At 53.4% G+C, this 12109-nt stretch overlaps 1 protein-coding gene across 5 annotated transcripts in view; it reads right to left on the bottom strand.

Annotated features, from left to right (window-relative positions):
- Positions 1-4779: 4779 nt before the first annotated feature.
- GSTZ1 (glutathione S-transferase zeta 1) overlaps positions 4780-12109 on the bottom strand; it is a 64262-nt gene continuing 56932 nt past the window's right edge. For 4 of the 5 annotated variants that reach the window (XM_029597644.1, XM_029597642.1, XM_029597643.1 and 1 more), the window contains exons 6-9: positions 6558-6636; positions 6401-6453; positions 5712-5761; positions 4780-5096 (exon numbers count right to left, since the gene is read on the bottom strand). In XM_029597644.1, coding sequence (XP_029453504.1) covers positions 4967-5096; positions 5712-5761; positions 6401-6453; positions 6558-6636 — 312 coding nt within the window. In that variant the 3' untranslated portion in view covers positions 4780-4966. The remainder of the gene's footprint in view (positions 5097-5711; positions 5762-6400; positions 6454-6557; positions 6637-12109) is intronic. The other variant, XM_029597645.1, reaches the window with a different exon arrangement.

Below are 12109 nucleotides of genomic sequence, written 5' to 3'. Positions count from 1 at the left end.
TTTGCATTGCCTGAATAGGAGGGAGGGGGATTCCAATGGGGGAAAGTGTAAAACCAAAAATCATGGTGGTCCATATGTTTATGGAGCCACAGATTGTTTGTTGTATTTTGAATTCTGACCACCAATAAAAATTATAAATACAAAAAAAAAAACTTTCACCACATTCTCCGACAACTAATTCCAGAGCTTATGTGTTGAGTAAAAAAAAAAAAGTGCTGACATTTTTTTTACTTTAAATTTAGAGTACTTTCTTGTTTTTGACACATACATAAATATATCACACATACACAGATTATTTTCAAAATACCTGCTCAGATCGGCTAAAAATAAATTCATATAAACAAAATCACATAAAAGTACATTTTAGTAATCACACACACTATACACATATACACACACCGACAGCATATGAATTAAAGACAGACAGCAAAGAGAATCTTTTTCTCCGGGGAACCTGTAGAGGAGCCTCCCTCCCTCCCTCCAAAGAAAGAACAAAAGCTTCAGGCAAGTAAGGACCCCCACTCCAAACCCACCTCTCTCAGCTGCTCACGATGGCTTTCTTTGGCTTTGGTCAGTTGCCAGGCTCTGAGTCCGTCTTCCTCGATTGCAGTGACCGGCTTGTAGATTGGAGGTAGGCCCGTTCTTGGTTGGTAACTGGGGATGTTACTTGGGTCTCCCTTGGGGAGCAGAGCTGGACTTCCTGCTCTTTACTATTGTGCCGTTGGCTCTGGTTGTGTGATCTACTGAGGTCTGCAGGCTACCAGGTCTTGGTGGAGAGATGTCGAGAGTTGGACACTCCATCAGGGCCAGGGCTCTTCCAGTTCCAGGTTCTCTCTAACCTCATTTTTAGCTTTATTACCTCTGGCCGTTCCATAGTTTCGATGTTTACCTTTTCTGTGTTCTGGTGTAGGCCGGGCAGCTCTTCTATGTCTGTGCTACGGGATCTTCCATAAGTCTCCAGCACACCTCTGCCCTGGCTCTGCTCGTGCTGCTTTCACTGCACTTATCCTTTCCCCGAATTCCTGGTGGATGGCTTTGGATGTTCTCTGGTTTATGTTGATGGCTTTCTCTTGGCTCTGCAGCTGTTGTGATTCTGCTACTTTCGGTAAGTTGTTGGTGGACATGAATTTAAGGTCTCCTGTTAGTGCAGCGTGTTTGCATTTTTCTCTGTCTGTGGCACCCTCACTTTTCTGACATACTCCTCTCTCGGTGACACCTCGGCACAGGCTGATCTTCTTCTTCTCTCTCCTTTTTCTTTGCCCTTATGTCATCTCCATGAAGAGTCTGGGTTATTGCTGTGCTATCACTAGCTGGTCCCTTTATGCAGATTATGGTCTTGTTGGTTGGTTTTATTTCTTCCCTCTGGGTGTCGTCATTGATTTTAGATACCTTTGCTAAGGTTCAAGAGAGGGAGACCACCTGTTTCCACAAAGGCCAGGAGTTCAGCCCCGCACTGCTCCGGCTCCTGCCTTATCTTACATCGACGCAGCACAGGAAACGCATTCTCATTCACTAGCACAGGGAGTCCTGAAAACCTGGCCTGGCTGTGACTCCTCAGGGCCCCTGCTCCTCTCTTCTAAAGCTCTCTCCGCATTTCTTTCCAGATCAGACCTTCATTGCTTTCAAATGTTATCACTTACAGACTTTTATTTGGTTTTTGGGTTTTTTTGGGGGCTGATGCGATACAGTGAGCTCAGCCGAGCGCACTGTTTAATCCGCTGTCGGACGCGGGTTAAGTAGGCGCTAATCCACCCCCTAATGCAGTAGGGGGATCAGCCGCGTGACCGCGGAGGGAGTTAGCGCTCATTGCATGTGAACGAGGCTATTACTCATTCACTCCAAATGCAAAAAGATAAACGTCAAGCCCGCTGACAGCCGCCGCTCCTGTCAAAAAAGAGACGCTAGGGCCGTGCTAGTGTCCCTAGCGTCTCTTTTTACGGCCGGCCCTAATTAAAATACTGACTCACACGCACAGGAGAGTGGCCTGCGCGTGTGCCGGGAGAGCGGGCGTTTGCTGACTCTCCCGGCACACGCACAGGAGAGTGGCCTGCACGTGTGCCGGGAGAGCGGGCGTTTGCTGACTCTCCCGGCACACGCACAGGAGAGTGGCCTGTGCCGGGAGAGCGGGCGTTTGCTGACTCTCCCGGCACACGTGCAGGAGAGTGGCCTGTGCCGGGAGAGCGGGCGTTTGCTGACTCTCCCGGCACACGCGCAGGAGAGTGGCCTGTGCCTGTGCCGGGAGCGGGCTCACACAGGCCTGTGCCGTGCCGAGAGCGGACGTTTGCTGACTCTCCTGGCACACGCGCAGGAGCGTGGCCTGTGCCGGGAGAGCGGGCGTTTGCTGACTCTCCCGGCACACGCGCAGGAGAGTGGCCTGTGCCGGGAGAGCGGGCGTTTGCTGACTCTCCCGGCACACGCGCAGGAGAGTGGCCTGTGCCGGGAGAGCGGGCGTTTGCTGACTCTCCCGGCACACCGCAGGAGAGTGGCCTGCGCTGTGCGGGAGAGCGGGCGTTTGCTGACTCTCCCGGCACAGGCGCAGGAGAGTGGCCTGCGCTGTGCCGGGAGAGCGGGCATTTGCTGACTCTCCCGGCACACGCGCAGGAGAGTGGCCTGTGCCGGGAGAGCGGGCGTTTGCTGACTCTCCCGGCACACGCGCAGGAGAGTGGCCTGTGCCGGGAGAGCGGGCGTTTGCTGACTCTCCCGGCACACGCGCAGAAGAGTGGCCTGTGCCGGGAGAGCGGGCGTTTGCTGACTCTCCCGGCACAGGCGCAGGAGAGTGGCCTGCGCGTGGGCCGGGAGAGCGGGCGTTTGCTGACTCTCCCGGCACAGGCGCAGGAGAGTGGCCTGCGCCTGTGCCGGGAGAGGGGCATTTGCTGACTCTCCCGGCACACGCACAGGAGAGTGGCCTGTGCCGGGAGCGGCGTTTGCTGACTCTCCCGGCACACGCACAGGAGCGTGGCCTGGGCGTTTGCTGACTCTCCCGGCACACGCACAGGAGAGTGGCCTGTGCGTGTGCCGGGAGAGCGGGCGTTTGCTGACTCTCCCGGCACACGCACAGGAGAGTGGCCTGTGCGTGTGCCGGGAGAGCGGGCGTTTTGCTGACTCTCCCGGCACACGCGCAGGAGAGTGGCCTGTGCGTGTGCCGGGAGAGCGGGCGTTTGCTGACTCTCCCGGCACACGCGCAGGAGAGTGGCCTGTGCGTGTGCCGGGAGAGCGGGCGTTTGCTGACTCTCCCGGCACAGGCGCAGGAGAGTGGCCTGCGCCTGTGCCGGGAGAGCGGGCGTTTGCTGACTCTCCCGCGTCTTTACTGTATCGGCCCGGTTTCCAGATTGTAGCCCCTTGTGTTTCTGACAAAGCGTAGACTCGTGTGCATGATCCATGTTGATGTTCCTGCGCTGAGCCTCTCGCTGCTAACGTGTGAGGCACGGGGCTGGGTTTCTCCACGTTTCTGATAGCGAGGCCGGGCTGGCTGAAGCGCAGGGTGGGGGATAGACGGTGACTGCTTTGCCCCATGTAACTCAGGAATCTCCCCCACTTACAGCCCACCCTGGTGCTAGCGGGGCCTGCAAACTCTACAACCCTTGGCTTGAGCCAGCCACCCCCTCTTTTTTTTTGATTTTCAGAAAGGTGCCGCATTTGGTTCGGCCCTAGCATTAAATCAGACCTTCGGCGAGGCCGGGGATAGAAATGAACAATGCAGACCCTGGGGCTTTTTTTCCCTCTTCTATCTTCCTCTGCCGGAGAAGGTGGGTGGATGATGGAGAGAGCTGCTTGGGAAGGGCCACGCTGCCTCCTTCCTCCTCTGGGCTCCCTGACCGCCTCGCTTTTTATTTCCTCTCCTATCCTGCTCCTGGGTGGATCAGCAGCAAAGCTGCGACGGGTGAGTGCAGGAACTCTGATCTTGCCTCTTTTGTGGATTTGGTCCTCAGTCTTGAATTTTGCTGAATAAATTGCCTTTACTTGTACACCTCGGATGCTAAGTTTTTCATTCCTCCTTCCTTACTTGACAATACAGATTATCTGATGTGATCGCTAGAAAATGTAACTACACAAAGGGAGGGAGCGGGATGGGGCAGAGCAGGAGCTCCAGAGGCAGGAAGATGCTACACACCTGCCCTGTCTTTGATCTCGGGGGGCATAATCCCTCTGCGTCAGCCCTCGGAGGGGCAAACCCCAGTTCCCATTCCTGATAAACTCCCTGGTGCTAGGCAGCGCCGTCTCCTTGCACGATTTCATGTCCTGGCCAGTTCTAGGCCACGCGCCTGATCCCCCGCTCTCCTTCCTGGCCTGGATTCATGAGCTGGTGCAGGAGGACTTGACAGCTGCTTCCCACCTGCCTCCAGTCCATTGGTACAGGCTGTGAGAATTATGAAATAATCCAGTATCCAGGCCCACCCCAGGTGCAATGAAAAGGGGAGGTTATAATTCTAGCCCCAGGGGCAGCCGACGACCCCCACCCCACGTATTCTCTGGCAGTGGTGTACGAGGGACAAGGACTGTGGCATCCCCTGCAAGAGGAGGTGAAACTCCCCCTGCACTTATAAAGCATTGCTGCGGGCTAGGACAGGAGCTGGAGCAGGAAGCTGAGACTCACCAGGCCCCATCTCCCCCGCTGCTCATGCAGCTCCCTCCACCTGATCACAGGAAGACCCTGGGAGCCTCCACCCGCCCATCTCCTAACCTGCTCCCCTTATTTCAAAAGGGGTCTTCTATTTTTACCCAAAATTAGCAAAGCCCACCCCAAACCATTTGTCCCTAATAAAAGCAGCAGTACTGGTGTCAGAGGGCAGGGTTTTTATTGTGAATAGCAGTTTGTCAGGGCGGTGGTAGAAGACACGCAGCCTGTCCTCCGTTCTTTGATTGAGACGCTGCTGACCTCCTGCACCGGGGCAGTCGCCTGGGCTCTGCAGGGAGCGGTCACCTGGGCACGCAGGTCAGGCGGTCACCTGGGCTCTGCCGGGAGCGGTCACTGGGCTCGCAGGTCAGCCGGTGTGTCGGGCTGCCGGGAGGGGTGACTGACCTGAAAGGCCTCCAGTTCCATCAGAGCCCGGTTGATCCTGGTGATTGTGGGAAATGGCGTCATGTCCACCTTGAATCTGTAAGAGAGCGAGAGGTGATGTGGGCTGCAGGAAGAGGGAGATCACGCCAACATCTGCTAAAGCCCCCGGCCTCTGTTTTATCATCTGTGTAGAGCGGTTAGCAACAAAGACCGCTGCGTACCTTACGTACGCTGTGACCGTGTAGAACTAAAGGGCACCGGGAGAAGGTACAAATCCATCCAAGTAAGTCTGGTGAATTATTGCGATTACCTATGGAAGTGCAACCCCAGCGTGGGCTTCCTATTACTGAACATCTCCTACCAAGCTGAGCGGAGGGGCAGCCGACCCACTTACAATAACCAAAATCAGCCCCAGTCCAGGCCAGTTTAACACTAAACTGCACCTCCCTCTGAGGGAGCTGGGGTTTGCATTTTAAAGGAGGAAACTCGTTATTACAGCAGGAGTCAGAGGGTCATGGAAAAGTTGTGTGAAGACAAGCTTCCACCTCGGGGTACCTTTGCTATGCAAAATAAAACAATTCCTGAACAAATATAAGGAAAACCCTTGCAAGCCAGGGCCACAGCAGTCCTGACTGGGACCAAGAGGCAGTGGAAGCAGCTCGGCCCCCTCTCTGTACAGCTCTCAACACCCCACAGCTCGTGACTTTCTCACCTCTCCGCATTGTAGAACTGGGGGACCAGGCAGAGATCCGCCATGGAGACCTGAAGGGTGGGGGAAAGGGACGAGCGTTACTGGAACAAGTCCCCAGCGGCAGCAGCAATGCAGCTTTCTAACCCCACACCCACCTGCCACAGACCCCAGCGCCTGTAAGGACCCTGAGCTGCTGCAGTCAGCAAGAACGAACAGAGCGGGCAGGGCTTGTGCTGATCCAAGAGGCAATTAATTCAACCCCCTCACCCTAAGGAGGGGCAGTCCCTGCCTGGGGGCTCAAATCCCATCCTTGTTCCTAAGAGGCAGCAGCCTCCAACCATGGGCTCGATGCCCACTGCAGTCCTGCTCCTGAGATAGGGGTACAGGTTTTCCAGAGCGACCGTCCTATTGCACTTCACCTGACTGCGGTTCAGCACAAACGTCCACACTCACTGTAGCAGCTGAGCAGTGCTCTTGACCGAGTTACCGGGTCGAGCCTGGTGTACGAAAGCCTGGCCCTTTATACCCCCTTCCACCTAACTCCAACCCATCACAAGGAGACAACGCCCCCATCCTGCACCGTGAAGGGGGGCAAAAACCTAGTGTGCCCCTTAAAACAGGACCAACGTTGGCAGAGGAGGAGGAGGAGGAAGCATAGAAGGGCCTGGTCAGGAGCTGCCCCCCCTGTGCTCGTGAGGTCTGCCAGTTACCTCGTCTTGCACGCAGTACCGTCCCGCCGTCTGCTGCAGGATCTGCTCCAGCGCTGTGGGGCCAAGAGAGAGAGAGAGCCAGCATTCAGGGCACCTGGGAGTGGTGGTTAATGTACACAAATCCCCCCGCAGCCCCCCCAGCATCCTCTGGACTCACCCTGGAAGCCCTTGGTGATGTGAGCCTGGGCCCATGCCAGCCTCTCGCCATCCCCCAGCCTCTGCAGCACCATCAGGTTCTGCAGAGAGAAAAAAGCCAGAAATCAGCGCCCGCTCGGGTGAAACATCACATCCGTCAACTTGGCAGCAGTTCCTATCCTAAAAGAGCTAATCTATAGCTGGATGGGTGCTCCCCGGCCCCTGTGCGTCCTTCTCTCTGACGAATCAGTCTAATAAGAAGAAGGAGACGCGCCGGCACCAGGAACAGCCGAAGAGAAACTACCGCCCCCCACCGCTGCAGTCTCTAAGAGAGGGGCGCGGGGTTTCCCTGCCTCTGGCTTGCAGTTTTTGTGTTTATAACTTGCACAAAACCTCCTATCCTCGGGCCTATCCCCTCCCCCCACGGCACGGCAGACAGGGCACCATCTCAAGGGGGGCGTCCCCACCTCTCCAGACCATGCCGGGCTTCACCCCCTCGAGCAGGACTGGACTACGCTGAGGTCTCGGCCTCTGAAAACCAGCTCCTTCCAGGATCCTGCACGGGGCGAGCTCATAGCAGGAAAAGGAAGCCAAGCTTCAAAATGCTTTCAAATGAGAAAGCAGCGTTGCTTACCTGTAACAGGTGTTCTCCCAGGACAGCAGGATGTTAGTCCCTCACCGATGGGTGACATATAGAAACATAGAAATGATGGCAGAAAAAGCCCAATCGGCCCATCCAGTCTGCCCAGCAAGCTCCCACACTTATTTTCCCAGACTTATCTGTTTCACCAACCACCAAGTTCAGGGCCCTTGTTGGTAACTGTTTGATTCAAATTTCCTGCCATCCCCTGTCATTGATGCAGAGAGTAATGTTGGAGTTGCATCAAAGGTGAGCATAAGGCTTATGGTTAAGGGTTGTAACCGCCGCATCAAGCAAGTTACCCCGATGCTTGTTTACCCCGACTGCACAGATCCATGCCTTGTTGGATGTTGTCTGAATGTAAATCCTGATTTCCTCACTTCCCCCTACCGTTGAAGCAGAGAGCAACGCTGTATATGCTTTCAAAGTGATGTATCAGGCTTAATTGGTTTAGGGTAGTAACCGCCGTAATAAGCAAGCTTCCCCACATTTATTTGTTCACTCAGCTTGTGAAGTTCAGTCCTTTTTGGTTATTACCTGAATGCAAATCTTCTTTTCCACATTTCCCTTTGCCGTTGAAGCAGAGAGCAATGTTGGGGTTGCATTAACCGTGCAAGGGATTTTTTGAGTAAGGGTAGTAATCACCAGGTAGTAATCACAGGACTGTTCTTCAATCTCTTATTTTCTCTGGTTTAGACTATTGTAATGCACTCTATCTAGGTCTATCTGATTCATCAATTCACCCACTACAATTAGTTCAAAATAGTGCAGCTCGCTTATTATCTGGTACCTCCATTCGCAATCACATTACACCTATTTTACATTCTCTTCACTGGTTACCCATAAAATACAGGATAAAATACAAAGTAATCTCAATCATCCATAGTTTAATCTACAACTCTACATCCACCTGGCTTTGCACCTTACTCCGCATTTACAAACCCACCCGACGCTTAAGATCACTCACTCAAAATCTCTTAGACATTCCATCACCACGACAGGCCACATTAGACATTACCAGAAAGAGAGCTTTTTCAGTAGCAGGACCATCCCTCTGGAACTGTTTACCCAACTCTCTCCGTTTAATATCAAATCCTTATTTCAAAAAAGCTCTAAAAACATTCTTTTTTCAACAAGCATTTAATACTCCATCTAAGCATTTCCCCGATCAAAAATGAAGCTCTCATCTCCCCAAATCTCACCCATCAGATACATATTACCTCAACTTCCCCCCAATCATCCCATCTGCTTTCTTCTTAGGATATTTCAACCCGATAATTTGCCACCCCTCCCCCCCTTCATCCTTTTTACCTTCCCTATCCTGATTACCTATGGCATGTTACCATTATTATTATTTTTTAATTAATAATTTCTTTTAGTTAGTAAGTATCTAGCGACTTAGCTAAATTTATGTATTTTATGTTTATTTTAGTTATATTTTATTTTTACTTTATTTTAAACCTGTTGTAAACCGTTTTGACAATTTTATTTTAAAAAGCGGTATATAAATACTTTTAAATAAATAAAATAAATAAATAAATAGTTAACATTCCAGCAAGCCACCCCCATGGCTCTACTCTTCATTCCCATCCTTTAGCCTTTATGGATCCACAGTGTTTATCCCACGCCACTTTGAAATCTTTCACAGTTTTAGTCTTCACCACTTCCTCCAGAAGGGCATTCCAGGCATCCACCACCCTCTCCATGAAGAAATATTTCCTGACATTGGTTCTGAGTCTTCCTACCTGGAGCTTCAAAACATGACCCCTAGTTCTATTTATTTTTTTCCATTGTAAAAGGTTTAATGTTGACCATGTATCATTAAAACCTTTCAAGAATCTGAAAGTCTGTATCATATCTCCCCTGCTCCTCCTCTCCTCCAGGGTGTACATATTTAGGTTCTTCAATCTCTCCTCATAAGTCGTTTTATCAAGACCCTCCACCTTTCTGGTCGCCCTTCTCTGGACCGCCTCCATCCTGTCTCTGTCCCTTCGGAGATACGGTCTCCAGAACTGAACACAGTACTCCAGGTGAGGCCTCACCAAGGCCCTGTACAAGGGGATAATCACTTCCCTTTTCTTACTCAATATTCCTCTCTCTATGCAGCCCAGCATTCTTCTGGCTTTAGCTATCGCCTTGTCACATTGTTTCACCGACTTTAGATTAAGACACTATCACCCCTAGGTCTCTCTCCTGCTCCTTGCACATCTGTCCTTCACCTCCCATCAATACAGTTCATTCGGATTTCCACTCCCCATATGCAGGACTCTGCACTTCTTGGCAGTGAATCTCAGCTACCAAATCTTCGACCACTCTTCCAGCTTCCTTAAATCCCGTCTCATTCTCTCCACTCCTTCCAGCGTGTCCACTCTGTTGCAGATCTTAGTATCATCCGCAAAAAGAGAAACCTTAGGACCGGTCCCAACACCGATCCTGTGGCCCTCCGCTTAACACCACTCTCTCTTCAGAGTAGGATCCATTTACCATCACACATTGTCTTCCGTCTGTCAACCAGTTTGCAATCCAGGTCACCACCTTGGCGCTCACTCCTAAGCTTCTCATTTTATTCACCAGCCTCCTGTGTGGGACCGTATCAAAAGCTTTGCTGAAATCCAAGTAGATGACATCGAGCGCTCTTCCTTTATCTAATTCCCTAGTCACCCAATCAAAAAAAAGTCAATCAGATTTGTCTGACAGGATCTTCCCCTGGTGAATCCATGCTGCCTCAGGTCCAGCAACCCACCTGATTATAGATAGATCACTATTCTTTCTTTCAGCAGAGTCTCCATTACCTTTCCCACCACCGACGTGAGGCTAACCAGTCTGTAGTTTCCAGCCTCCTCTCTGCTCTCACATTTGTGAAGCAGGACCACCACTGCTCTTCTCCAATCACTCGGCACCACTCCCGTTTCTAGGGATCTATTGAGCAGGTCACACAGTGGACCTGCCAGCACATCTCTGAGCTCCCTCAGTATCCTTGGATGAATCCCATCAGGTCCCATGGCTTTGTCCACTTTCAGTTTTCCTAGCTCTTCTTCATACATTCTCTACTGTAAATGGAGTTTCATCTACTCCACTCCCCTCCAGTTTCTTGTTAACCAGCGATGGTCCTTCTCCAGGGTCCTCTTTAGTGAACACCGAACTGAAGTATCTGTTTAATATTTCTGCCATTTCTTCATCTCTCTCCACACATTGATCCTTTCCACCTTTCAATTCACTCTACCACTGGGAACTTTTCTCCTTTCTCAGATGGAGCCCCGATGGGGAAACCTTTGTCAAAGTTTCTAGACCTTTGACTGGCACTCTGAGCATGCCCAGCATGCCCTGTACCATGCGTCCACACGGGGTCCCTCTTCAGTCTCATAACATAGCATTTCGAACAAATAAAATAAACAAAGGAGAAACCCAACTTCATGGGGTGGCAGAACACCTACCCCCTCGCCCCCGGTGCCAGATATCCAGGACACCTGCCCCTCGCCCCTGGTGCCAGATATCCAGGACCCCCCACCCCTGGTGCAGATATCCAGGACACCTGCCCCTCACCCCTGGTGCCAGATATCCAGGACACCTGCCCCCTCACCCCTGGTGCCAGATATCCAGGACACCTGCCCCTCGCCCCTGGTGCCAGATATCCAGGACCCCTCACCCCTGGTGCCAGATATCCAGGACACCTGCCCCCTCACCCCTGGTGCCAGATATCCAGGACACCTGCCCCCTCACCCCTGGTGCCAATATCCAGGACCCTGCCCCTCGCCCCTGGTGCCAGATATCCAGGACCCCTCGCCCCTGGTGCCAGATATCCAGGACACCTGCCCCCTCACCCCTGGTGCCAGATATCCAGGACACCTGCCCCCTCACCCCTGGTGCCAGATATCAGGACACCTGCCCCCTCGCCCCCGGTACCAGATATCAGGACACCTGCCCCCTCACCCCCGGTGCCAGATATCCAGGACACCTGCCCCCTCGCCCCCGGTGCCAGATATCCAGGACACCTGCCCCCTCACCCCTGGTACCAGATATCCAGGACACTGCCCCCTCACCCCTGGTACCAGATATCCAGGACACTGCCCCCCTCACCCCTGGTACCAGATATCCAGGACACCTGCCCCCGTCGCCCCTGGTGCCAGATATCCAGGACACCTGCCCCCTCGCCCCTGGTACCAGATATCCAGGACACCTGCCCCTCGCCCCTGGTGCCAGATATCCAGGACACTGCCCCCTCACCCCTGGTACCAGATATCCAGGACACCTGCCCCCGTCGCCCCTGGTGCCAGATATCCAGGACACCTGCCCCCTCGCCCCTGGTGCCAGATATCCAGGACACCTGCCCCCTCACCCCTGGTGCCAGATATCCAGGACACCTGCCCCCTCACCCCTGGTACCAGATATCCAGGACACCTGCCCCCTCGCCCCTGGTGCCAGATATCCAGGACACCTGCCCCTCACCCTGGTGCCAGATATCCAGGACCCCTCACCCCTGGTGCCAGATATCCAGGACACCTGCCCCCTCACCCCTGGTACCAGATATCCAGGACACCTGCCCCCTCACCCCTGGTACCAGATATCCAGGACACCTGCCCCCTCACCCCTGGTGCCAGATATCCAGGACCCCTCACCCCTGGTGCCAGATATCCAGGACACCTGCCCCCTCGCCCCCGGTGCCAGATATCCAGGACACCTGCCCCTCACCCCTGGGTGCCAGATATCCAGGACACCTGCCCCCTCGCCCCTGGTGCCAGATATCCAGGACACCTGCCCCCTCACCCCTGGTGCCAGATATCCAGGACACCTGCCCCTCACCCCTGGTACCAGATATCCAGGACACCTGCCCCCTCACCCCTCTGGGTGGGCAGGTGCCAGATATCCAGGACACCTGCCCCTCACCCCTGGTGCCAGATATCCAGGACACCTGCCCCCTCACCCCTGGTGCCAGA

Source organism: Rhinatrema bivittatum, chromosome 4 (assembly GCF_901001135.1).
Source record: "Rhinatrema bivittatum chromosome 4, aRhiBiv1.1, whole genome shotgun sequence".
In the NCBI taxonomy this organism is placed as follows: Eukaryota; Metazoa; Chordata; class Amphibia; order Gymnophiona; family Rhinatrematidae; genus Rhinatrema; species Rhinatrema bivittatum.
The sequence above is the reverse complement of the archived record's forward strand: the minus strand, read 5'-3'. Positions and strand labels throughout refer to the sequence as shown.